At 40.2% G+C, this 27,121-nt stretch overlaps 1 protein-coding gene across 1 annotated transcript; it reads right to left on the bottom strand.

Annotated features, from left to right (window-relative positions):
• Positions 1-202: 202 nt before the first annotated feature.
• On the bottom strand, positions 203-26,162 carry FAM117B (family with sequence similarity 117 member B). Its single transcript, XM_054381283.1, has 8 exons — positions 25,550-26,162; positions 15,302-15,453; positions 11,227-11,319; positions 10,622-10,735; positions 5,272-5,415; positions 4,000-4,225; positions 3,083-3,203; positions 203-521 (listed from the first exon to the last, which is right to left on the bottom strand). The coding sequence occupies exons 1-8, from the start codon at positions 26,160-26,162 to the stop codon at positions 203-205; spliced, it is 1,782 nt and encodes a 593-aa protein (XP_054237258.1).
• Between the last annotated feature and the right edge of the window lie 959 nt (positions 26,163-27,121).

Raw genomic sequence — 27,121 nt, 5'->3', positions numbered from 1 at the left:
AGAAAGTGCAACAGAACATCAGTTGTTGCATCCTCCTGAACTTCAAAATGTGCTACTAAAATGTCAATTACACAAACAGTTCAATTATGACAGTGCCATAAATTGCTAAAACAATTAAAATACTGTGATCAGAAAAGTCCAGTCACCTGGTTCCAACATTTTCCCAGTAGTTGCCAAGAAAAAACATCAAGACAATATAAGTCTATCCTTCAGCTTCCTCGATACGTCCTGGCTGTTGCAGTAGCGAGGTCTGTGGTATTACTGTACTTGTTCCACGAGAGATTCTGTCTTGATCTGTGCTTGTAGACAAGGAGGCCATAGAAATGGGCTGTAACAAACTGGGTGTCATGCTGGAGGAGACGGTCAGGCTGTGTGTAGTGCCCTTAAGTGTGAGATCTTGTGTGGGAAGAAGTGGCTTGAGGATGCTGACAAGACAAAAAGCAGAGCCACTTTTAGGAATGAAATTCACTTTGTTCTTGTCAGGGCAGTAGAAGGCTGGAATTTCGTGCAATGGCTTTGGCCTAGAAAATAAAAAGTACAATAGTTTTAAAATTACATCGAACAATCAAATTCTGTCAATGGCAGGTATGTAGTGCTGAATACATCATCAGAAACAAGTTGAGATTGAAACCTTAAGTATTTCAGCTACTCATTAAGGTCTTAATGACACTCATGCCACATGGCAAATAGCAAAAATGGTTATACTGGTTTTTTACCTACACCACAAGATAAAACAGCATATTCTAAGGCAGGTTGTCTCCAAACTCAAGGAAGACACCAACTTCATGCTGCAAATCACAAACCCTGTCTATGAATTGGGATATCCAATATGGGAGTATTCTTGATCGCATTCTTCACAAACTTTCACAACCCAACAAGTTCTGTCCCCCGTGCAGACTTGTTATACAGCAAACCTTGTGAATGAAAACTAGCACAGCAATGTTCTTAATATGACACATCTCAGAGCTGTTCACGATCATAGAGGGGATTCATTTTTCTAGACTTTTGCCTCCTTTCACACATTCACCTGAGCGTGGCCCAAATCTCAGTAAAAGGTGAGCCCATCTTGAAAACTCAATGCAAAGAGTAAAACATAGTATTCCTGAAATGGCATTCATGATTAAGTATCTGTAACCTGAGAAGGAAATGTGGAACACACGTTTAGATCCTGACTTGCAGTTTTGCCATCTTGGCATATAATTCAAACTCAGAAACATGCTTTATTAAAGCCAGAGCTGTAAGGGAAATTGTGGATAGCACACCAATGCTTTCTAGGTGTTATCTCAAACCTTGCACTGTAGATCTACTAACCTAGTCTAACTCTACTTTAAGACTAAACTATGGGAATCTGTTCTCTTCCTTGCTGGAAAATAACAACCAAATTTATATTCATTTTTCCCTTGTTTCCAGTGCTGTTCTTTAGCCTGTAACATCCCCCTCTATTCCATATGTCTATAAGACAACCGTATGCACCTCTATCTTCACTTTACTAGGCCAACCACACCAATCTTTCGGTATACTCTTTTAGGAAGTAACTCCACTCTGAGAAGTAATTCTGTTAGTGACATAGGGTATGTTTCCATGTTAGCTGATTCTCCAATTGTCCAGAAAATTCAGCTCGTTTATTATTTTTTTCCCCAAAAAAGAAAATCCTGTAAACTTCAAATAAATACTGTTAAACAAAGGCTGAGCTGTAACTAGATACACTCAGGTATTCCACATACAAGAGGATTTTTTTTGCTTGAGATTGCAGTGTCTAAGAATTTTCATAGCTAGGTAAAAACTTCTGAAAAGGGCTGCTTCACTCTACAGCAGAACAGTCCTACAGCTATACAGTAAGGGCATCCAAGAAGAAATGCAAATTTAAGTCAAACCACAACAGAATATGTTCCCGGAGCAAGTGAAGACTATCAAATCTGTTGGCAACATATCTTACATTCTAAAATAGAGATAGGTAACTGAAGTTACTGTAACCCTTTCCACCTTACTATACAGAGGCCACAGAGACTTCTCAAAATTCATTTGCAGAAAGCAGAGATGGGAAATACATAAAGGTTGCTATCTATTTTTAATTACTACTTAGACGGCATTGTTGAGGTAATATAGGCATAGGATAATTATAACCAAAATATACTCTTTTTGTGATGAAATTTTTAACTATAGGTGAAGATTCTTGCATCCAAGTGACATTAGGGTATAAAAACTCCACTGAGGAGAGGAGGCTGAGGGGAGACCTCATCACTCTCTATAACCACTTGAAGGGAGGTTGGAGTGAGGAGGGGGCCACCCTCTTCTCCTTGGTGTCAAGCAACAAGACCGGCGAAAATGGTTTCAAGCTGCACCAGGGGAGGTTTAGGCTGGATGTTAGTAAATATTTCTTCACTGGAAGTGTTATCAAACATTGTGATGGTATGCCCAGGGCAGTGGTGCAGTCCCATCCCTGGACATGTTTAAGCAACATATGGACCTGGTGCTTAGGGACATGGTTTAGTGTTAACCCCTCAGTGCTGGGTTGAGGGCTGGACTGGATGATCTTTGAGGTCTCTTCCAACCAGATGTATTCTGAGATTCTGTGATAAAAGTTGGCTTTTTCAGAAAAACTAAAATCATCAAATACTCCGTGTCAAATTCACTCTTCTGTCATTGAAAGTTTCACACAAAGAAGCAGCTAAAAAGAATATTGTCTTCAGAGTCTAGACTACGGCATGTGCCTGTCAAGCTGTGCCATGTATTATTAGCTGATGCATCTGCATTAAAGCTTCTTATTACATTTCTCTGTACCTGATTAAGTTCACTTCCTACTGTCTGCCAGGTAAGAGACAGTCCCCTCAAGTTATGCTTGTTTTAAACAAAAAGTCTTTCAAGATTTTTGATTTTAAAACAAAATCCCAGCAATAAAATATGTATATATATACCAGTATACAGTCACACAAAACAACAGAGATGAGGCAGTAAGTGTAGTTTTAGCAGCTGGACTAACAATTTTAATCTCTCACACACACAAATACTTAAAAAATATCAATAAACTCATGGGCAACTCCAAATGTTGAATGTTATTTCTTATGAGTAAAGATCAACTTACAAGCTTTCCTCAAAGACTTTCACCTTCTCACAACCTTCTGGAGGTTCACGCTTGAATACGTAGCTGTTGTTGGGTTTTGGTGAGGTAGCATATTTTGGCAAAGGAGAATTATTCCCATTCTCTGCAGGAACAGAGTGTCTCATTACTTAAATATGTCACACTACAAAAAACCCACCAATATCTATCCTTAAGTGCCCCTCAAATGAAAACTTATTTAATTGCCAATGTCATAAAATTAAAAAACATTAATTCACATCCAAGTCTTCATTTGCAAATAAGCTTTCTTATCCCAATCCCTTTGCTCCCTTCTGTTTCTCTTTACACCATTTTCAGCATGATCTGCAATCTCCGTTCATTCCTGGCCACCTTCAGGTTGTAAATGCAAACCTCCATCTATGGAGGCATCACCATCTAGCCAAGAGAAATGAGCAGAAGCCATCTACCTTAGAAAACAGAATGGGTTGAACTATATTGAACTATAAAATTCTACAAGTATATCTCAGAGGATTTCTGGGGAAAAAAAGTAATTAAAAAAACCCCAAACAGTTGAACTTTTACAGGTGCATGTATGAAATGCTGCATGGCTGCCCCGTTTGTCCAAAATCATACAAATACCCAATACAAGCAACTGGACTAGCCCATTTTCCTGTAAACTCTTGCTTTTTCAACTTGCCTACAGCACTTGATGAATCTATTATATCTAAAGAAAAAATAGTCACATCTATCCAGCTTCAATTACAGTGCACCAGGTATGTGTGCAAAAAAAAGTATTGGGAGCAATTTAGAAAATAAAAACAAGATTGCTTAAAGGAAAAAAAAAGTTCTACAATTTCTCCAACTCCCTCTTTTACTGCCTGTTTATGCACATGGCAACAAGTTAAAAGTTTTGCATTGCTAAACTTTTAGTTACATAGTACCTTTATCTCTGGAATCAGCAAGAAGGTCATCCGTAGAACATGGACTTTCTTCACTGCCTTCATAAGAGACGGTAAGAAATGAGGCTGGAGATACTGACTGGGAGCGGCTGCTGTTGTTACTACCCCTGTCTGCTCCACCAGGTGTTTGAGTATCAATACTGCGAGTACTACTGCTACGCTGAGCCAATGGAGGTGGTGCACGGTGCCCATCTGGAATATCCTGAGGCTATTAAAAAACAAAAGGTATCAGATAGTTGCTCTTGTCTGGTTAGCAGTTTCTTTATATCCAGTAACGCTGAGGGAGCTCGGTAGTTTCACAAAACTGTTTTAAGCAGAAAATCTAGTACGTTACACAAACTTCAAATTAAAAAAAAAAAGTCAGGTTTCGAAACAAAGGACAACAATTGTCAAGATTTAACAAGATCAGAGAATTGCTGAGGTTGGAATGGCACCTCCTGAGACCATCAAGTCCAACAACCCTGCAGTCTGCGAGGGCAGTTATGTGCAGGTTTGTGCCTCAGTCAAGGTTTGACTATCTCCACAAACAAGTGTTTCCATGACCTCTTTAGGTAACTTGCTCTGGTTTTGAGCACATGTACAGATAAAAAAAATAAAATAAAAGAGACAGAGAGGGAGAGAGGAAAAAAAAAAAAAGGTGTTTCTTCTTGCATTCAGAATGAATTTTATGTTTTTATAAGTCACTACCTTTAGCCCTGTCAGTGGACAGTACTAAGAGTCCAACTATCTCCTCTTCATTCCTGCACATCAGGTATTTATGCATATTGATAAAATTCCCCTCAGCTTTCTCCTCTCAGGGCTTAACAGTTCCATCTCTCTCAGCCTTTCCTCATATCAAAGATATTCCAGGCCCCTTAATCCTCTTCAGGGTCTGTATTTCTGATACTTCATTACTAAATGTACCTCCAAAAATATCTAAAAGTAAAATCAAGGGTAAAAATGAACACATTATGCTTCATTTGGGATGGGGACAGTTCAACATGGGCAAAGAGTAGTAGTTACCATGAAAACTCTCAAATAAACTTCTTTGTCTTTTCTCCTGTTTTACTGAGATTTCTTATTGTACAACTGATTACATCAGAGTAATCAGAGGAAAAGGTTCAAATGCAAGCTTTAACTCTCCTTCTTCTTGCTTTCCAAAATTAATTCCAAATTTAATTTCAAAAAACTATACAAAATAAACTTATGACTTAAAAATCTCAAAGCAAAACCAAAATTACTAAAAGAAAGCAATCATGTTGGGCAGATACATACAACGAGCTGTTCCTCTTTGTCTCCTGTCTCTTTAATTATTATCTCGATCTCCTGATTCAGTCCTTCTACGCTGTTTCGGAATCGTGATCCTGTTGATTTAGTAATGGGTATCACAGGAACAAGGGCACTCTTTGGGATTGGAGCCTGAAGAATCAGACAATGAGAAAGCAATGTAGACTTACAAAACTCAGTTACTATTTCTGCTCAGCAGTGAATCTTTAAATAGAACACATCTACACCTCAATATCAAGGATTTACGTGAAACTACAGTGATTGTGTTAAAAAGAATGCCTTACATGAAGACACAGACATCCTGAACATTGTTTCAAATTAGTTCTAGCAGGAAAAGCTCGATTTTGCTTTACAAGTGAAGAAATTAACAGTAAATATTTGTATCTAAAATAATTTTGAAGCCTTTAAAATGTACTCACATTCCTTCTGAAGCAATCTGTACCACAATTTCACCTCCTTCACTGTTGGATTTACTGCTTGCAATTTAATTTAAATTATATTTTAGTGAAAGTCTGTGATCACCTGCAGTAGCATGACACATGCTGAAGGAAAACTATTCCACAAATGCAAAACTGCACTATGCTACAAATGGCAACCAACATAGCGACTATATTAATTAAGCCAGAATAAAGATTGACAAAACAATTCATAGAATCAACCAGGTTGGAAGAGACCTCCAAGATCATCCAGTCCAACCTATCACCCAGCCCTAAGCAATCAACTAGACCATGGCACCAAGTGCCCCATCCAGTCTCCTCTTGAACGTCTCCAGCGATGGCAACTCCACCAGGAAGACTTCAGGAAGACTTCCACAGAAAGAATAAAATCCCAAATGCTTCAGGAAGAACACTTAAAAAAAAAATCCAGTGTTTCAAAGTATGCATGGAAACTCCATTCTCAGAAAACAGGTTACTTAATTTTTCTAAAGCCCCTTTTGGTACATCACAATTTCTTGAAATTTCCCATCCTCTCCATTAGCACCCTTCCTGCTGTTAAAAAAAAAAAAAAAAAATCACGCTATCAGAATGATTAGAAGATTCTGCCCCTTAACTGCAATACATCCTGTTGGTGATTATGCAGGGCACTACTACACATAACAGAATCCTTCCTGCAAACATCTAGTTCAATTCAAAGAACATCATGACAGTTGAAGTCACAGTAGAATCTCTGTGCCTCTGTAAAACTTTTAAACTCTATCACCTAGTGTGCCATGTCTGAAAACATCTTTTCTGCTGATAGAATTATGGTAGCATTCTAAGCTGGCTGGTCTTCAAAACAGTTTGTGATTTGTTTGTTTGTTTTTTGTGTGTTTGTTTGCATGGGTTTTTGTTTGATTGATTTTGTTGGTTGGGGAGGGGTGTTTTTGTTTGGGGGTTTGGTTTTTTTGTTTGTCGGTTTAGTTTTGTGTTTTGGTTATTTTTGGTCAGTTAATTCTTCCCCTACTCTACGTAGCAAGACTGTGCATAGACAGGTACCAAAGCATTGTGACTTCACAGACAAAATTCTCAAAAAACATGTGAAATTTGTCTGGCAGAAAAATTACCCTAGAAAAATTAAGGTAGCAATTCTAAGTGCAGATCATAATGCATACTTATTCTCAGAATCAGAAATATCTCAGTCAGCAAAACTTAAGAACTATTATTGGTTTTGCTTTACTGAAACATTAGGATAGCTATAAAAAAAAGAGACTTGCACAAGGACTACAAAAGCTTCTGTTCAAGAAATGCTTGTGACTCTGTTTATAAGAATGTTTAGTTTTTGTTGACGTAATGACCGAACTTGGAAAGACTTTCAAACATATTGCCTGAAGTTGAAAAAAAGAAAACAGAAACCACTGGAAAAGAGCAAAAAAAAGTATGAGAAAGCTACCCTGCCTTAATTCCATTTTTTCCATTACATTAGCATTGAGAATAAAGGAAGATACCATTGGTTTGACTACTGTTTACTGACTTACTACTTGCAATTAATTAAAATTTCAACGTTCTCAGAAGCACCCAAGGTCACCTGAAAAGACTATGACTTGTCTGCAAACCCCTCTTCTTGTAAAGAGAGGCAGAATGGAACATTTCTGGCATCATGAAAAAGCAATACCAAAAAAAGTATGTAACTGCCCTGGAAAAGAATGTCAGCATCAAGGATGTGACAGTTCCTCACCAAGCATTTCCTGATTCTTAACTCCTATCCTGCGTAGACAAACAGGAATAGTTAACACGCTTATTCGATACTGTGTGTTTTTTTCCTTCAAACAAAAATCAAAGAAGAAAGAAGAAAAACTGAACATTGGCTGGAGGCTTGGTTGGTAAGAACCACTGTAAAAATATTGGTACAACTCAAGAACTGTGGCAAAGCTTAAGTGTTTATTATGAGGGAAGAAAAGAGGAAATAAATCCCCTGAAATTGCTTCTGTTTTACCTAGAAGAGCAAGACACTAAAACAGATCACCAGGTCTCTCTGTGAAGGGCCTACTGAGGCAATCTCCTAACACATTTTCTCAGTCTTGTCAAGAATCCTACTCCTTGAGCTCAGAAATCTTCATACAACCTTCTACAGTCAACATATGCAAGTTTCCTTCAAGATGGGAATGTAAAAAACCCCAAACTTCTGAATACTCTAATCACTGACTGCAAATGTTTCTACACAGTCCTTCCAACAAATCCTGAAGGAACTGAGCTGCTTGCCAGAAATTCTAGTTTCGCAGTTCCCTAGAAAGGAATGATAAAGCCTAGGAACTTTGCCCCAGATGCTTACAGTTAGATTTTTCACTCTAAATGTCATTAATCTAAGCCTTAGACTTCTCTTTTTGAAGACTTCTGCAACTTCCCCCCTTCAAAAGTAGCTCAACACAGCTGGCACAAAATTTACCAAGAAAAACAATGGTTTGTCTTGTAATACAATGCTGGAAAAGACGCTTTGTCTCTCTTTCTATTTTTCAGTCTGTTTCACAAGCCAAAAACTAATTATCTGTTGTGCAACTCTAAAATTTGGCAGATTACAAAAGACCTTCATATAAGAAGCAAAATTTCATAAGCATAAAGTAATTACGATGCCAAAAAGAAGTATATACTTAATTACATAATTTGAGGGGGGGAAATATTTTTCAGAGTAGTAGCATCACTGTTCATTTAAAAAATTAGAAACCACTAAGATTAGGTATGTTAAAATAGCAACAGATTAGCATTCAAAATCCTACAGTTTTGTAGAATATCTAGCTAAATTTGTTACACTGGGTGTAAATCTCCAGTGTACCAAAGGACCTACACCAGAAGTTCCCCAGTGTACTTCTTTTTTTTCCCCCCTGAAATGCCTCAGCTGCTCATAGGTACAAAACAAATCTTCAAACAAGTTCTAGAAATTTGGATAAAATATCTTCAACTATTTTGATTTGCCTTTTTGTTACCAATTTTCATAAACATACTCCAAAACCCCTAGAAAATAATGGTGCCATTTATTTGGTTCATTTTTACTTCATTAGTTTGGACCGTTCTGACTTGAGTGTATCAGTGTGAGCTGAAATCCCCCCACACCGACAATAACCAGGCTAGCTCAGTCTGGAAAGCAAATGAAAGCTGTATTTACAAGCAAATCTACAATCTATGATGAAATGCAATGAATATGTACAAATATACACAATTCACAACATCTACAAATATATACAATCAACATAAATGCACAACCAAGCTCCTTTTGCTTCCACTGAGGGGACCTCCCAAGGGGCCTCCCCCCCAAGATCCCCCTGGCAGAAAGCAGTTAAAAGCAAAGAGGCTGTTAACTTAGCTCGCCAAGGTCAGCATGCTATCTCTGGCCAGAAGAGAAGCAGCAGCAGCCAGACAGCCCAGCAAGTTGTCCCGACTGCCCCTACTTTGTTTTGAGTAGTGGTTCTTAAACATTTCTATCTATCCAATGGAAGTATTTAGAACAATCATTATTTTGCTTTCTTACACCCAATAGTGACTTATTTACACTTTTTTGCTTTCTCTGCTTGAACTTTGAGAAGAAAAATTAAAAAAGACAATTTCAAACCACCACACTTGAGCTACAGTCATCAAAGATTAGCAGCATGCTACATTGCATTTGTACTTCACTAAAGCAGATCAAAATGCAGGAATTTGCACAAATTCAAACTGTTCTTCTGCTATACAGAAGAGGAAGAAGATACAGTTTGTCTCAAGATTTAAATTGCTTGAAGAATTCCTAAAGAGTGCATGTGTAGTTCTCCCTCCTATTTTTTAATTTCATCCTTTGTTCAGAATGTCTAAGTACCTGTGGAGTAGGACTCATGCTGGTGTCACAACAGCTTCCCCCTGGCCTATACTATTCCCAGAAGGATGGAACAACAGAAAGGAAACTTATCAGAAATAGTTTTCAGAACAATGCTAATTGCATTTCAGGAATAATTTGGAATAAGATCATTTACAGACAAGCTTCACAGCTGAAATACTTTCTCAATCCATAGAACAGTTCTTTTCAATTACATTGACTTGCAAAACAATTGTGAGGTATTTGTTCTTTTTGTAACTGTTAAAAAAAATGTATGCATGTCACAAAAATATTTTCATAAGATTATCAGTAGAGGAAAAAAAGGTTTTCTTCTGAAAAAATAACCAAACTTCCCTATTGCTTTTCTTAAAGTTACTCAAGCAAAACAGACTTAAAAAAAAAATGAGTCTAAAGGCCTGTAATTTTTTCCCACCATCAACTGAACTTAAATATTACCTTTTTAAACATTCTTGAGATAAAACTAAAATAGAATATTCAGAGCATGATAAATGACAGAGAAAAAAATCCGACAAAGGCTGAATGAAGCCATCAAGAGTATAAACACTTAACAGGGTACATAAAAATCCCATTGAATGGCTTTTTGTCAGGTAAGCTCTTTCAATCAGTTTATCATAGGATTAGAGAAGTGCTATTGTTGAGAGACGAAATGTAATCACCAAGAACTATGACTTATTTGAGGGTATCATTCTACCACCAGTTTGCTCTATGCCCTATTCGACATGCAAATTCATAATTGTTGCAGCAATGTGTAACAAAAAAGATAATTTATGGTCTTATATTCAACTTATCGGTCACCATTTTGTAGAATCTGCAGAATGCACTTTAAGAGTCTTGCTTTAAGGAAGGATCTAACTATCTGAAATTCCCAGAAAGAAGGAGTTCAAAGCTAATCCAGACAAGTACCAAAATTGAAATTGACCTATTTCATAGAATTCACCTATAGCTACAACATATTTAGCTGTATGCTATTTCTAAGTTCCCTTTAAGGCAAATCACAACCCTGAAAGGAGTTAAAAAGACCGTTAGCTACCTACTACATCCAAAACCCGCACAGCCTTACCTGGCTGTGGTTAACGGCTACGTGGTTACCATGAAACGGAGAATGTCTGTCTTTATCGCGATGATGCCTACTGCTGTGTTTGCTTCTCTGCAACTGCTGACGCAATTTTGCAATCTAAAAAAGGAAAAATTCACATTAGATTTCACAAGATATATTCATGTACACACACAATTTCATCAATTTATTCCATCACTCCATTAAAATTCTCACGATATTCACAATTATTGCCAGCAATAAATCACATGCAAGTTCTTGCAAACCTAACATGTTAGCTATCTCATCAGCAGAAGCCCAGGAGATATCTCTGAAGGTTTAATGAAAGAATCTGAAATAAAGCTTGAAAGTAGTTTGGTCACTGCTGTATTTCCTCCTCTGATGATGAAGGTCCCTTGCATTTGACATTTTCTTTGCCACATATTTAGACTAAAAATTTTAATAGTCCTTCATTGTTATATGAAATTAATATCAAATGAACTTCAATTTCTTATTTTTTACCAAACCTACCATCTGTATAATAAAATAAAGCAGTACAACGTTCCTGCCTTCCTGAAAACCCAGGGTAACAGTGCATACCAATAAAAGATTTAATCCAAAACATTTCTGACCTCCTTGAGCTGCTCATTGCTGCCCCATGACGATGAACGTTTGTGCGAGCTTTTCTTCTTTTCTAAATATTCTTCAGCCCAGGCACTTTCTGTCTGCATCAAAAGGATTGCAGAATTAAAAAGCAACTACTTCCTACTTTCTGGCAGAATATTTTGAGATCAATTAGAAGAGAGAACAGTGTTAGGATTCACTATATTCAGAACTGCGAGTGAAAAGTAGTCACTTCTTAGGAGTGCTTCTGATAAGTAAAATATGAAAGAGTGGAGAGAAACTATGTAACTTTAAAAAAAGAAACCAAATAAAACCCACAGACACACCAAAAAAAACCCAAACAAAAAATAAACAAATGCACTTTCAGATCTACTCTAATATAGGAATGTGCTACTTTGTCTCACAAATTATTTTGCACAATGCAATATTAACAGCCAGATGCACCACAAACTGCGATAGAGCTCTGGAGAACCAGTATGACTGCTGAATCTCTGCTGAGTCTCCTGCAGAGATGCTGAACTTGTTATTTCTGACACATTATCAAGGGTAACTTGTTGTAACCCCTGTGAAAACCTGCACCAGTACAGCTTCAAAATTCTTGTTCAGAAAAACGAGAAAAAGGAAGGCGAGGCATATAAACACCTCAAGTACTGCAAAGCAGGGAATTAATTTATTAATGCCTCAAATTATCTCTGGCTAAGCAAAAAGCAACACAGATAACACTAAGTTACTTTCACTAAACCAGCATTTACATCAACATTTAATAAAGAAACTTGCAAATATACTGTAGTGAACGAGTTCTGAGAAATTCAAAGCATCATTAAGACAAACTGTAATTAAGGTAACAAAACCTAGTGGCAAGCTTCATGTACACCTTGTATTCCCACCTAATCATGTCCAGAAAGCTTGCTATTTTAGCAAGTCTTCTCCTACCTATTCCCTGTATTTTTCTTATATTCTTCTTTTCAAGAAACACAGGACCAATAGGCAGTAGACAAAAGATTTCTATTTCTCTAGATTCATGAAGGATGACTACTTTCTTATTAGCTGGTACCACTCCCATGCTTTTCCCTGTTCTAGAACTACAAAGACAAATGAGTTTAAGGCTAAATTTATCACAGAATGTAGAACACTTAAGAAAAAGTCTAACAGACAAAAACCTTGCAGTTGAACTTAATAGTTCTTTAGTAAGTACACAAATACAGAGCAAATGTCTCATTTTAACTTGTATTTTGACAGTTCAAACAACCGCAGACAAATCCAAACTGGTTTGATTCAAAGAGAAAACACACACCAGGTTACAAACAGCTGTTTCAGCAGCACTTAAAACCAGCATTTGCAGCTTTCAATTCAAGCCAGACCCTAGGACACTCAATAATACACTTAATCAACAAATATTCTGCATGTACATAATTCAGTCTAGCTTAAAAGATTAAAAGCTCTGAAGCTCTGGCCAGCCTGATCTAGTGTGAGGTATCCCTGCCCATGGCAGGGGGGTTGGAACTAGATGATCCTTGTGGTCCCTTCCAACCCTGACTGATTCTATGATAAGCAACCATGTCTCATCAGTGTCATATCAACGCAAGGTTTGGACGTGTGTCTGTATCCCAAAGTTTTCTACTCATTTGATAAATTTTAAATTAGCAAGTGCAAATATGTCATTCTATTTCCCTCAGCGCTATACTGATGTCAATCACCACTACATATATTCATTCTGCAGTAATATCCAATATCCTTTACAGTCTTTTTTATTAATCTTTGTGAATGTTTCCCCTCACATCTGAAAGCCTCACTACCATAGCTGCTTGATGTGTCATAATTGGAAGCAAAAGACAAAATAAAACATAAGCCAGGCAAAGAGGAAAACACATGTATTACAAAAGCCCAACTATGACCCAGTTAAAACCAAAACTAAGGTAACAGAAATCCACTGAATATATCAAATACTTTGGCAGTAGCATAGTGGGGTGGTCTGGTCCTGGCCTAGGAGCCAAATGCCCACCAAAGCCGTTCTTTCCTTCCCCTTCTTAAATGGGAGATGGGAAAAATATAACAAAAGCCACTAACAAGATAGAAGTAATTAATAACAGTAATAAGCAAAAGCAATAGACTGTGCGGAAGTGAAAGCAGAGAGAGAGAGAGAGAGAGAGAGAGAGAGAGATGTTAGTGTCTACTTCCCATCAGAAAGAACAATCATCAGTCTAAGGAAGCAGGGCTCTCTAAACTTGGTGGTTCCTTAGGCAGATAGACACTGTGGACGAATCCCCCCACTTCCTTATTTCACTTCATTCTTATATCTGAGCTGAAGTCATATGGCATGGAATACCCCTTTTGCCAGTCTGAGTCAGCTGGCTCAGCCACGTCCCCTCCCAAGATCTTGCCCATCCCTCAGCATACTCTTGGGGCAGGGAAACGTTGCAAACACACAGCCTTAGATACTTACTCAACAGTAGCCAAAAAACTGGTGTGTTATCAACTACTGCTGCAAAACACAGCACTAGAAGGATGCTTTGAGGAGAATTCATTCCAGCTCAGCCAAACCCAATAAACACAGAAATATAATTATTTTGAAAAAAGTATCATAAGAACTCAAATATCAAAATAAATGGCTAAGGCACCAAACACTGGTTTAGTTCTGCCCTTCAATTATGCCTTCTAACAGCTAAGCATGAATAGCAATTTCTTGTATATCAATATTCTCTTTCTCTTAATATGTTTTATCTTTTTCACCCCAACTTCTAAAGATTTTTCTAATTCATTTCCCTGCACCAAAAGCTTGTTTACCAGCTCTCCTTTCTTCACCAGTTTCTATTTCCATCGTATCCACACAAGCATATTCCCCTAAAAAATACCTTACACTTCAACTGACTGAGTCTTTGAACTGTGGTCCTTTTCTACAAGTGTTGTGGGTCTTGAGAAGGCTGTACAATACAAACAGCATACATATATATAGTAACAATCAATGCTGCAGACATTGTCTGCTCAGCATCCTACACAATTCGAGTAGAAAGTATGCTGAAACATGGCCACATTTTTGTTATTGTTACCAAACCAAAGACAGGCTCAAACTCAGTTATGTTCCATATGCTGTCGGTTTCTCTTCCAACCACATTTTGCTTATGCTATTGGAATTGAAAGAGACATATTGCTGAAATAATGCTCTAGGAAAACGGATTTAAAACCTGATATGGCTCTTCCACTTTACAAGTTAGAGTAATCCATTGAAACACTGCAGCTGCATAAGGTGAGATGAAACACTAGAATATTTTACAGAAAAATCCATCTTGACCAACTTCTGTATAAAGTTGGATGCCATTTAACAACAGGCCCCTGTAAGGGGAATAATAGCACAACTGACATAAGCACATAACTCTTGTAACACCAATTTAATTCAACTGTTTGTTGATTCTGTCTTTCCATGTGGCATAGGATTGAACTAATAAAGGTTTGTGAAACTTTGTCAAGTTGATGAAGTTTATTGGCAAATCATTCACTTTTTTAATATTTCCTAGTTGAGCAAAATTTGAACATCATTCATGGTTCAACAATGAAGCTCTTCAACGTATATGATTGTATAGTTGGTGCACATATCCCAGGTGAGTATTAAAGACCTTTCACAATCAGAGGACAAAGAACATAGCATGACAAAGGCCACAATAACTTTTACACAGGCACTACACAAGTTTTTTTAAATTCAGTTTTAAGACAGACATACATATAAAGAGTCCTAAGTTCTCTTGCATAAATTTAAACTTGCATAAATTTAAACTAAATAATACTTAACACCAGTGTGATCTAGTGTACTGCACACTGTAAGAACAAGAAAACATATGTGCAATACACTAGAGGTTTTCTGAGACAAGAAAGAGGAGCTCTTAACAGATACTACAGTTCACAGACATTTCTTAGAAAAGAATGCAAATAATTGACATACATAATAGCAAAGGTAAGATTCCTGCAATTTTGAAGTGACTACAAACTCATAAGTAAGAAAGTAAAAGCAAATGTTTTCAAGGGAAAAGCTTCCTCTATTTAAATCCTGTCCTCACATTTAAATACTGCAATTACAAAAACCTGCCCTACCTGAGTGGCTTTGTCTCTCATACATGGAGCAGCTTGTCCGTGACTGTCACGAGGCCACTGTCCGGCAAGGTATGGAGCAGCAAGTGTATCCAGTGAGGAAGTCCGGCGAATAATACTGGAAGGGCTTGATGAAGGTGGTCTTGATTTGTCAGCTAGAATAAAAATACTTGATTAGGAAGAAAGCAAGACAGAGAGCTTAATTATTTTAATTGCCTATAATAAATCATATTTAACCAAAGCTACTATGTTCTTAAGTATACAAGAAGATATTTTAAATACAGGAATTAAGTTTGCTTTTCCAGGCTCTGTACAGTTTTAATAAGCAACGAAATATGCTTTTACAGTTTCCTTAAAACATGCTTATGTCACAAATGTTGCACTGGTACTCACACACCACCACTTAATACCTCAAAGTTGTAAGTCATTGGATTCTGAAATGATGAAGGCTTTGAAGAAATAAAAATAGCTAAGTTTCCTCATACAAAAAGGCTAACAAAGAAAATACATACTCAACTTTCCCAATTTAATGTTGAGTTTACTTTGTCCCACTACCCCTTTACCCTTCATCTACTTTAATTCAAAGAACACCATATATCAATGTGTTTTATTAACCATTCAGGATATGATGTATGCCAGATTCATGAAGAATTAGATCCAAAAGTCAACACCGATAAGCTAATGATTTACATTTTACAAGATAATCAAGACATCTCCTCCCTTCCCTGCTACTCGGTAACTACATTGATGTCTGCCTGACACTGTACCTTTTGCAACACCTCATTTTCAGTAATCACATCAATACCATCAGTACAGTATGTGGAATGCAACAAGGAAAGCTAAGACCCTCTTACAATTAAATGTGTCAAAGGATGTGAAAGACAACAAGAAGTATATCAGTAAGAAAAGGAAGGCTAGGGAAAACGTGAGCCCATTGCTGAATGAAGTGCATGCCCCGGTGAAAAGAGGGCACAAAAGAAAATGGAGTTACTTCTTTGCTGTTAAGACCCACCATCAGGAACCCCAGTCCCTGGAGGTAAGAAGACTCTCCCTTAGTCAAGAAGGACTGGATTGGAGATCATCCAGGCAAGCTGGACACCCACAAATCCATAAGCCCAAGTGGGATGCACTTATAAATGCTGAGGAAGATGGCCAGGGTTATTGCTAAGCTACTCTTCAGCTTTGAAGGTCATGGGAGGAGAGGTGCCCAAGGACCGGAGAAAAGTCAATGTTACTCCAAGCCTGAAAATGAGCGAGGAGGAGGACATAGGAAACTACAGGCCAGTCAGCCTCACCTCCCCCCCTTGAAAGATGTTGCAACAGCTCATTCTTGGAGGTAATCGCTAAGCACATGGAGAAAAAGAAGGTTATCATGCTTGACCAATGTGATACCCTTCTATGATGGTGTGACCAGCTGGGTTGGTAAGGGGAGGGCTGTGGAAGTTGTCAGCTTTGACTTCACCAAGGCTTTTGACACTGCCTCCCATGGCATCCTCATAGGTAAGCTTAGGAAGCCTGAGTTTGACAAGTGAACAGTGAAGCGGATTGAGAACTGGATGAACAACAGAGTTGAGAGGGTTGTGATGAGCAGTGCAGAATCTGATTGGAGGACTAAATAGTGGTGTCTTCATAAATGACCTGAATGAAGGAATGGAATGTACTCTCAGCAAGTCTGCTGACGATACAGAAGTGGGAGGAGTGGCTGATATACCAGAAAGTTGTGCTGCCATTCAGCAAGACCTGGACAGGCTGGAAAATGGGCATAAACTGTAACACAGGAAGTTCTACCTAGATGTAAGGAAAAACTTCTTTACTTTTGAGGGTAACAGAGCTCTGAACAGGCTGCTCTGAGAGGTTCTAGAGTCTCCTCTAAACATTTCCAAAACACACCTGGATGAATTCCCGTGCAACCTGATCTAGGTGAACCTACTTTAAGCAGGGGGGGGCTGGTCTAAATGATCGCCAGAGGTTCCTTTCAACTCCTTACCATTCTATGGTTCTATATAATAATTTAGATACTAACAGGAACCCTTACTGGAAGAGGCTAAATATAACAAGCGCAGAAAGTAACATAAGAAAGAACAATATAGTTAAGAACAAAAAGTTGCATCTGTCATAGCCTTAAACTGGCAGAAGACTATCACAGTATATCAGAGGTTGGAAGGGACCTCAAGAGATGATCAAGTCCAACCCCCCTGCCAGAGCAGGATCACTTAGGATAGTCCACACAGGAACGCATCCAGATGGTGGGTTTTGAAAGTCTCCAGAGAAGGAGACTCCACAACCACCCAAGGGAGCCTGTTCCAGGGCTCCATCACCCTCACTGTAAAGAAGTTTCTCCTCAGGTTGAGGTGAAATCTTTTATGTTCTAGTTTGAAACCATTGTTCCTGAAAAGAGCCTGGCCCCCTCCTCCTGATACCCACCCCTCACACATTTATAGACATTGATCAGATCCCCTCTCAGTCTTCTCTTCTCAAGACTAAATTGCCCCAGGAATCTCAGTCTCTCTTCATAGGGGAGATGCTCAAGTCCCCTCATCATTCTCGTGGCTCTCCATTGGATTCTCTCTAGCAGGTCTCTGTCTCTCTTGAACTGGGGAGCCCAAAACTGGACACAGTATTCCAGATGTGGTCTCACCAGGGCAGAGTAGAGAGGTAAAACTTCCCTCGACCTGCTGGACACACCTTTCTTGATACATCCCAGGATCCCATTGACTCTCTTGACCACAAGAGCACATTGTTGTTCCATGCAGAACTTGCTGCCCACCAGCACTCCAAGGTCTTTCTCCATGGAGCTGCTTTCACCAGCTGTAGTGGTGCCGTTTGCTATTTCTCCCCAGATGTAGGATCCTGCATTTGTCCTTATTAAACTTCATGAGGTTTGCCTGCACCCAGCTCTCCAGCCTGTCCAGGTCACGTTGGATGGCTGCACAGCCTGAGGGGGTGTCAGCCAGCCCTCCCAGTTTTGTATCATCAGAGAACTTGCTGAGGGTACTCTCAATGCCCTCATCCAGGTCGTTGATAAAGATATTGAACAAAACTGGACCCAGGACCGATCCCTGGGGGACACCACTTGCCACAGGCCTCCAAGTTGACTCTGTGCCATGGATGACAACCCTGTGAACTCTGTTGTGGAGCCAGTTTTCAATTCACCTCACTGACCAGCCATCTATGCCACATCTCTTGAGCTTTTCTATGAGGATGTTATGGGAGACAGTGTCAAAAGCTTTACTGAAGTCAAGATATATGACATCCACTGCTCTTCCCTCATCTACCCACTTGGTCAGAACTTCATAGAAGGCTATCAGGTTAGTTAGACAAGATTTCCCCTTGGTAAATCCATGTTGGCCACTCCTGATAACCTTCTTGTCTTCCATGTGGTTAGAGATGACCTCCAGGATGAGCTGCTCCATCATCTTTCTGGGGATGGAGGTGAGGCTAACCGGTCTGTAGCTGCCTGGGTCCTCCTTCTTGCCTCTTTTGAAGACTAGAGTGACATTTCACAGTATCACAGTATATCAGAGGTTGGAAGGGACCTCAAGAGATCATCAGGTCCAACCCCCCTGTCAAAGCAGGATCACTTAGGATAGTCCGCACAGGAACGCATCCAGGTGGGTTTTGAAAGTCTCTAGAGAAGGAGACTCCACAAGCCCCCTGGGGAGCCTGTTCTGGGGCTCTCTCACCCTCACTGTAAAGAAGTTTCTCCTTTGCTTTTCTCCAGTCATAAGGCACCTCTCCTGTTCTCCATGACTTTTCAAAGATGATGGAAAGAGGTTCAGCAACCGTATCAGCCAGCTCTTTCAGCACTCGTGGATGCATCCCATCAGGCCCCATGGATTTGTGTGTCTTCAGATGGTATAGGAGCTCTCTAACCCTTTCCTATGCACTTTCCTATGACTATGCTGCCATCTAATAAGTATAAATATTGTAAAGAAAGGTTCCTCAAAATAGTAATTGAGATCTGGTAAAGAGACTCACAAGTAGTAAAGACTGAGGGTTCAGAAACACATATGCTCATACGTTATTTGTTACTAGCTATTCTAGATATAAAATGCAAGCTCACAATGATGCAAGCTTTCTATCAATTCATCTACTCTGTAAAGCATTATATCTGAAATCATTGTGTATCAATCTTATTTACAATGAATACAAAGGCCTAAAATAAATGGCTAGAACATAGCAAAAAAGATACAGAGATCAGATGGAAGCTTTTTAAGAGCACTGGAAAAACTCAAGCCATCTGTCCTTCTTGACTGTGCCTTAGGATGAATTCCACATTGTAAGTATAAATAACACAGCAATTAATATTTTACATAAATTCACTTATAGTCAGAAGAAGTCATGTCTGATTAGTGCCTGATAAAATAAAAACACTGACATCAGAAGTCCAGAATTCAATTTCTAAACAGCTTCAATCTACTGAAGATACATAAATATTAATAAAACTTGTTAAGTACAGATTTCAGTAGTGTGGGCAAGATCTTAGTCTTTTAGAACACCAGTTTTCCAAATGTAAGGCTAAGGACACTCTATACTAAATATGCTTATGCAAATTTTGCAATAGAAATGTACACAGGCAAGCATACTAAATATTTCAATTCAACTACAAGGTAGTAATTATTAACACGATAATCAGCTACATTCCCATAATGCAGTCCAGAAATCTCACCTGTATTATTAGTTCTGCTAGTACCAAAAACGGTAACATCTTATGACTGAGCTCACAGCAGATCTGCTATCAGGGAGTAGCGGCAAAGCCCAGTTTTGTATTTCCCATATGCTTAAGACATAAAACAATCCAAGAAATTCTCTGACTACTTCCATTACCATATAGCACACCAAAGGGTCTGTTTGTATCAAAAGATTTCAAAACTATTTCTTTAGTCCATACCATGGGGAAATGTGGCATGATAATGCAATGCATCATTCCTTAAAAATCACACTTGCTTCGAAACTTAAATCAAACATGTTACTTGTCTCAGGAATAGCTGCCATGCTCTCCCTATTTGTTTTTCTTCTGAATTATTATTCTCCCTGTTGAAGAAGCTTCTCTACCAAGGGGGAACAGAAAAGATAGGGAAAAAGAAAAAAAAAATTAAAAATCAGGAAGCGCATGTAGTCAGTCACATCATCTCCAAAGCCACTGCAGTAGTCAGCTTCAAAACTGAAGCAGCAGAAACTATTATCCTCTCCCCTCCCCCACAAAACAAGTCTATAGTATTTTGCTGGATAAACGGAGAGAAAACTGAAGAGCCTGTCTACTATTTAAGTCAAAGGGAAGCTGCTCATTGCAAGGCACAATGCACAAATACTCTCCTGTAATTTAAAAATTCCTTCAAGGAATTCTGTTTTCAGATTCTGCTGTTGATTTTCTGTTTTCAAATTACTTTCATTTAGATGGGGTAAAGACATTTGGATGTGTTTTTACTTACTTTTCCACCTTTGCAACATGTCTCCTGCAAAATGTCAAAGTCTACTACACTACTCCTCTTGCCATTTCGCAACATTTCAGTGGGAACGTATACAAGGTTTTCATTGCACTTTCCTCTGCAGTACTTGAAGCAAGCCTTCAGCTGCTGTTTTTCCTTGATGTGACCTACATAACAAGAGATCTGCCTCCATAGAGAGAACAGTTACAACAGCTGTGTCTGATGAAAAACAATGGACCTGCTTCATCAAATAGACGCTTCTTAAATATTAGATCTGTTTTAACAGTCCTGATTATCTCTTTAAACCAATATTTGTGATTAAGATCAACTCTCCTATCCATCACCACTGCTCTAAGTATATTTAGAAACCAAGTCTTTTTGCAGTCTGGTTTCAAACAAAGCAAAATAATCGAACAAAACAAACAGAACATACACAACACAAATCAACAGTCTACAATGTGGGGAAGAAAAACAAGCAAGTTACCATGTCTTCACAAGTCATTGCAGTACAACTGACCCACAGCAGCTGCTACATGTAAACCAGTATCACACACTTTTTTGCAATAGTGAAATCAGGCACCTCTGAAGGCAACTTAAGCTAAGGCAGCCTAACAATGTGACTGAAGAGCAAAACTAAGCAAATAAATAAATGTTTACCAATAAGTAACTGAAAGGTGGGAAATAGACCACTGACTTGGGAGGTAGGGGACAGGTCTTAACATAAAAGTCTTACAACTCTAATTACAACTGAAAAAGGAAATTACAGTGCCAGAACATCTTTGATTTGGATACCTCAGGGACAAAAAAAAAAAAGAAGAAACCAAAAAAAACACCCACAAGGGAAGGCACTTCTCTGGCACCCTTGCATACAGCTGACCTTTCTGTTCCATTTTGGTCAGGCTTTTCCTCAGAAAAGGCATTCATGGGATCTCTCCCACAGTTAGTTGTCTTCTCCCCAAACCTCAAATAATACATCCCAGGGAATTCACCTACTTTTTTATGTTTTGTTGCAAGTATTCCATAAGGTCAGACACTATTAAGAACAAACACACAGCACAACGCATATATTCCCTTTGGAAGACAATGCTGGCTATCATTGTCACATAAACGTAAAAGAACTACTCACACTTTTGCTTCTAGTAATTCAAAACAATCCCTCTGTAGAAGAATTTCTGAATTAATGTCCTCTCACAAAACCAAACCTCAAAAAGCTCTAGATGTTCAAGTAACTTACTTAGAGTGAATGAAAACATTTCAAATCCAAATAACCTCCCCCCAAGTAGACAGCCACAAGAAACCTGAAGTATGATGTTGCAAAATTCACTTTCTTTATGTGTACCATTTGTTAAACAGCTTAGGTAAGCAAAGTTGGCATTTAACAGTACAGAGCCTTCTGTACTCTCTTATCATACAGTCATGTCTTTTATAACTACTGCAAAACCTTGGTAATTAATTTGACAGCTGTGCAGCTATTATTGGCACTCACCAAATAATAAAAATAAATTCTATAGTGAAAATTAATGTAATAGAGTTCCATTCCTTCTCCTTAGTGCAAAGAAGGGTTCACATCTGAAGTGTTTAAGACTTCCCAAAATATTGTTACAGCAATTTTCATCATTTCCTTTCACACAAGTAGGCTTTAATATTACTCTTGCATGGACTATTCTAAACAATTAAAGCCCAATGCAGTTTCAGATTAACTGATTTTTCTCCTTAACTTTCAGAGTGAGTCTAATCATGCAATACAGTCAATGGGAACACACTAGAAATTTCATCATCCAGTAGAGAAATGTCTCTCAACCTCAAGTTTACTGAGCCTTTCAGCTGACAACTGCTATAGCTTTGGTCTTGACTGTCTTATTTACACAGCCTACTGCATTATAACATTTTTGGAATTAACTGTTCCAAGATTATGTGTTTTATATAAGAACACAAATACCAAGATCACACTTGATCTTTACTCAGTAGATAAACCAAGATAAAAGTAACAACAAAGGTAAAGCATACACTTCTCCATATCATTTTGCAACAACCTACTAGTAGGTCAAAACACCTTCTAACAGGTGTTGTTTGCAGACAGGTAACAAGGCATATGTGAAAACTAAACCAGAACTGGAGACTGCAGGACAGACCTCACAGTGTAGAAATTAGGCCATACAGCGATGGGAAGGACAGAGCACCTTAACATACAAGTGGAAGCTGAAGTCTGTGAACTAAGTGCTAAAGACAGCAGGGAGGGAAAATGAAAGATGAAGACCGGGTAGTAGGAAGATCTAGGATCTTAGGTCATATTTAGGAGGGAAGCAGCAAGAAAAGCACAGAAATTTAGAAACTGCATAGAATCCTCAGACTGTAATTATCCCATCATTCACAAAAAAATCAGTTAAGTATTTCCAACATTTATTTGCAAGTCAGTTCAGAAAACAGGAGGAAAAAAAATAAAAATCGCACACACAAAAAAATCCACTACCAAAAACAAACAAACAAAAAAACCCACAAGATATCAAGTCACATTTGTAAATTCCCAAGTTGGGGTGTTCAGATGTTATGCAGTTTGATGAAAACTGCATTCAAAGATGTTTGACTGCTTCCTAGAAAATCCCCAAACTATGAAGGCTAATGCATACAATTAGAGTCAGTAGTGAAGTTCAGAAGAAGCTATCATTTGTCTAACCTCAAGATTCATTTTATCTTTAAAAAAATAAACAAATAAATGGCTACAGCTGTAGGAATGAACAAAAGCCACCATCAACCAAAAACACAAAACAGGAAAACCCAATCTATTCTGCAGTGGATTCTGACTGATACCCTGAAGTGGTCTTCATGTCTTCACAACTGTATCCTCATTAGAGAAAATAAAGTTCCACTTCTACGTTCTCAGCTACCACCAAACTTTCTCATCTAGATGAATTACAAACTGATGTTAATTCAGTCTCTAACAAGCACTGGACTACACAATACTAATGCTAAGCAATATTAAACAGGTTTATTTTGCAATTTGGTCCAATACAACTACTATTGAGAAAGTTAAACACATATAGGCAATTAAATGGACACTATTCTATTTTCACACATCTTGTAAAGAGGAAGTGGAGCAATCTTAACACAGTAGAGTGACCAAATGACTTGTTTCTTTCCACATGACAATCTTAGATCCAGTAAAGAAGCGAGCATGGTTTCAAGAGGCTACTAGGCAATGATCTGAAGACAGTGCAATTTTTCCACCCTAAGTAGTCTGACATGGGCACCTTGAGCAAGAGTTTATATAAAGTTCACAGGGAGAAAATAGATTTTGTGATGTGTATTAAGTCTTTCAGATTACTGATTAACAAGAATCTCAAATGAAGAACAGAGAGTCCACAAATCAAAACCTCTGAATATAACCTTAAAGATCTCCACATTACTTTTATGAGGAAAGCAGAAAATCCAATTCAGACCCTAAATGCTTTTGTGGCACTGCAAGCAAGTAGACATATGACAATCTTGAAGTAACGTCTGAATAAAAAAGAAAATAAAAATTAAGTCACATAGGCATTAGCACCATGCCAATTAGTCACAACTTTCTAATTTGGCAGCAGCATTCCCAAGAGCCAGAATATAAAAAAAAAATTAAGAAAAAAACCCATGGTAGTCTGGTTATAATCATTATTTTAGAACAACAGAGTAACCTTAGAAGAAGCAGAATCGTACAAGGGAACTGTGTTCTGCATATACAGTTCCACATATTAATCAACTTCATTGTTTAGACTACCACATGCAATTCCATGGTATTTCAAAAGTCACAGGCTTCTTCCGAGATTTGAGGTCATTAACACGAAATCATGCATTTTGAGTAAACTTTTATCCCAGTAAGAAAAAGGGTTTCATATTTGTTACCTTCAAACAGATGCCACATATCGCTCAAGTTTCAGGTATCCCTCCAAGCATGTTTTAACTATTAACAAACGTTAAAAGGCAGTTTGTGACAAAATGTATGCTGATCTCACACTTTTAGCCAAGCAACTATCTTGGCTGTTGCGCTTGTCATCACTTTCAAGTTCACAAATCCTTCTGCAGAGTTCATGATGAAAGTAATTACTAAGATGCATATTGAATACTTTTTGTCCTACATCTATATACAATGTCTATAATACTAGTTAGTTTTTTAATCCCACAGACACACATTAAAACTACATACCATTTGGCACGAGATGCAGAGAAAGAGATGTGAAGGCTTCACAACAGCCCCCGAACACCAAATTCATCGTAAACTTGTACTGAGTATTTTAATTAGATCTCCTACACCACTGACCGTCTCTCATCTGCAAACCTTTGGCACTACTTGCAGAAGTGCTACAAGGAGTGGCTATAATTCCTCATGTGGCATGATTGGTTTTCTCTGTCCCTCTTCTACAAGCCAGGAGCAACAGAGCAGCAACAAAAGCCGTAAGCTCTTCCCCACACAGAAAGCCTTCAAGTGCTGCCACCAGTCAAAGAGGGCTCAGAGACAAGAGTGGGCATAGCCTCTGTCCCTAACTCTCTCCTCAGGATTACGGGGCGCCCGAAAGCCCATCACCGGCGAAAGGCACTTCTGATCCCAACCCTACCAACCCGCAAAGCACTGCCCGAAACTCGGTCACACCAAGCCACCTGGCCCAGCCGCCCGGGAGCTATCCTTTGCTGCTGGGCACAGCCACCCCTCGGCGACCCAGGTAACGCTCTGACCGCGAGCCTCCCCGTCCTCTCTGGTAACGGCCGCCGCGCGCAATCCCCGGCAGCAACGGGCGGGCAGGCGGGCAGCAGGTGCGCTGCGGGGACAGGGTGACAGCACAGGAGCGCTCACCTTTGCAGACAGGGGAGCTGGGGCTCTTCCTCTCCGGGGAGCTCCTGCCTTGCTCCGGCGACTGCCGCCGGTGCCGGACTCTACCAGACGCTGTAGCGCTGCCCTCCGGCAGCGGAGACACCGGAGAAGAGCAGGGTGAGAGCCCGCAGGCCAGCGGCGGCGGGGGAGGAGGGGGTGGTAAGTGGTGAGGCCGCGGAGGACTTCCCCGCGGCCCGCCAGCACGCGTGGGGCTGTCCCGCGAGGAGGCGGCGGAGGCCGCTGAAGCGGCGGCGCTGCTTCCCCCTCCCCCCGGCGTCTGCGTGGCCATGGCGGAGCCGCCGCGCCCGCCGTTGCCTCCGCCGGTGGGTGCCGCACGTGTGGGGCTAATGCTGCGCGAGGCGGGCACCGCGCGTGGCAGACTCCCGCCCGGAGCGCTCACGCTGCCACCGCCGCTCCTCGTGGGACTGCCATGTTGCTGCTGCTGCTGCTGCTTGAGCTGGAAGGGCACCGTGGCCCGCATGGGCTGGAGGCGGCTGCCCGCTCCCATTCCGCCACCTGCCGCCGCCGCGCCTCCTCCCCCCAAGGAGGTGGCCGGGATCGGGGAGCCGTTGCGCCTCACGCGCTGGTGGGACATTGTCCGTCGCTGAAGGCCGTCCGTGACGGGGAAGCAAGGGAAAAGCGGGAGGCACAGGCAGATCCTCGCAGAGGTCCAACGCCTCAGGCGGCAGCGGCCACGTCCCCTCTTCGCGGCCGTACGCTGCCCAGAGCGACGCGCGCTACCTCCGCAGCCTCCGTGCGCCTCATCAACAATAGTGCTCCTGCCGTCCGCCCCGCCCCCCGCGCCCTCCCATTGGGCGCGCTGCCGCTCGGTTTGCGCATCTACGCTGCTCCCATTGGCTGCGGAACACACTCCTGAATGGCCAGGCCTAAGCGGGTAGGATGAGGTGGCCGCGCTTAAAGCAACATGCGGCCAGCGGTGGCGCCCTCCGGGGTTGAGGAACGAGGCAGGGCACGGTGCGGCACGGTACGGCACGAAATGGCAGCAGCTGCCCTTGGTCCAAAGCCACCCCTCGTCTCCGCAGGACGAGTAGCGAGTCAGGCGCCGGACATGTTTTGGGGGTCCGTGAGACCACGCCTCGCTTTTCCGCGTCCAGCTGCAGTGCCCGGACTAGGCAAGGTAGCCGTAGTCACGTGGAAGCCGGGTACCCGGCAAGGATGGCGGCTGCAGTGTGCCTTGGTCTAGCAGTCTGGCCCAAGGATACGATTGTACGTTAAAAGTGGGGCTGCTGAATTATTTTTAGCCGTCTGAAAGGACGAGGGCTAGGCAGCGGTTCAGCCAATTGCTTTGTCACCAGCTTAGCGTTACTGATGATTGCACCAGATAGGTCGCTAATATCCAGGCAGACTTGACCCCCTTTTCCGGTAATTGCTGTTTACGCTCCCTTAGATTAGTTGCATCTTCAGTCTTTCTAAAACACGCGTTAACTGCCAGCATCCTCTTAACCTGATTTATGCGTCACAGAAATAAGCATTAGTTCCTGCGTTTGTATTGTTTAGATGCAAGGTAACCAGAATTAAGCACTTTGAAGACTT

This window comes from Indicator indicator, chromosome 5 (assembly GCF_027791375.1).
Source record: "Indicator indicator isolate 239-I01 chromosome 5, UM_Iind_1.1, whole genome shotgun sequence".
Lineage (NCBI taxonomy): Eukaryota > Metazoa > Chordata > Aves > Piciformes > Indicatoridae > Indicator > Indicator indicator.
This window is presented reverse-complemented; position numbering and strand designations above follow the sequence as displayed.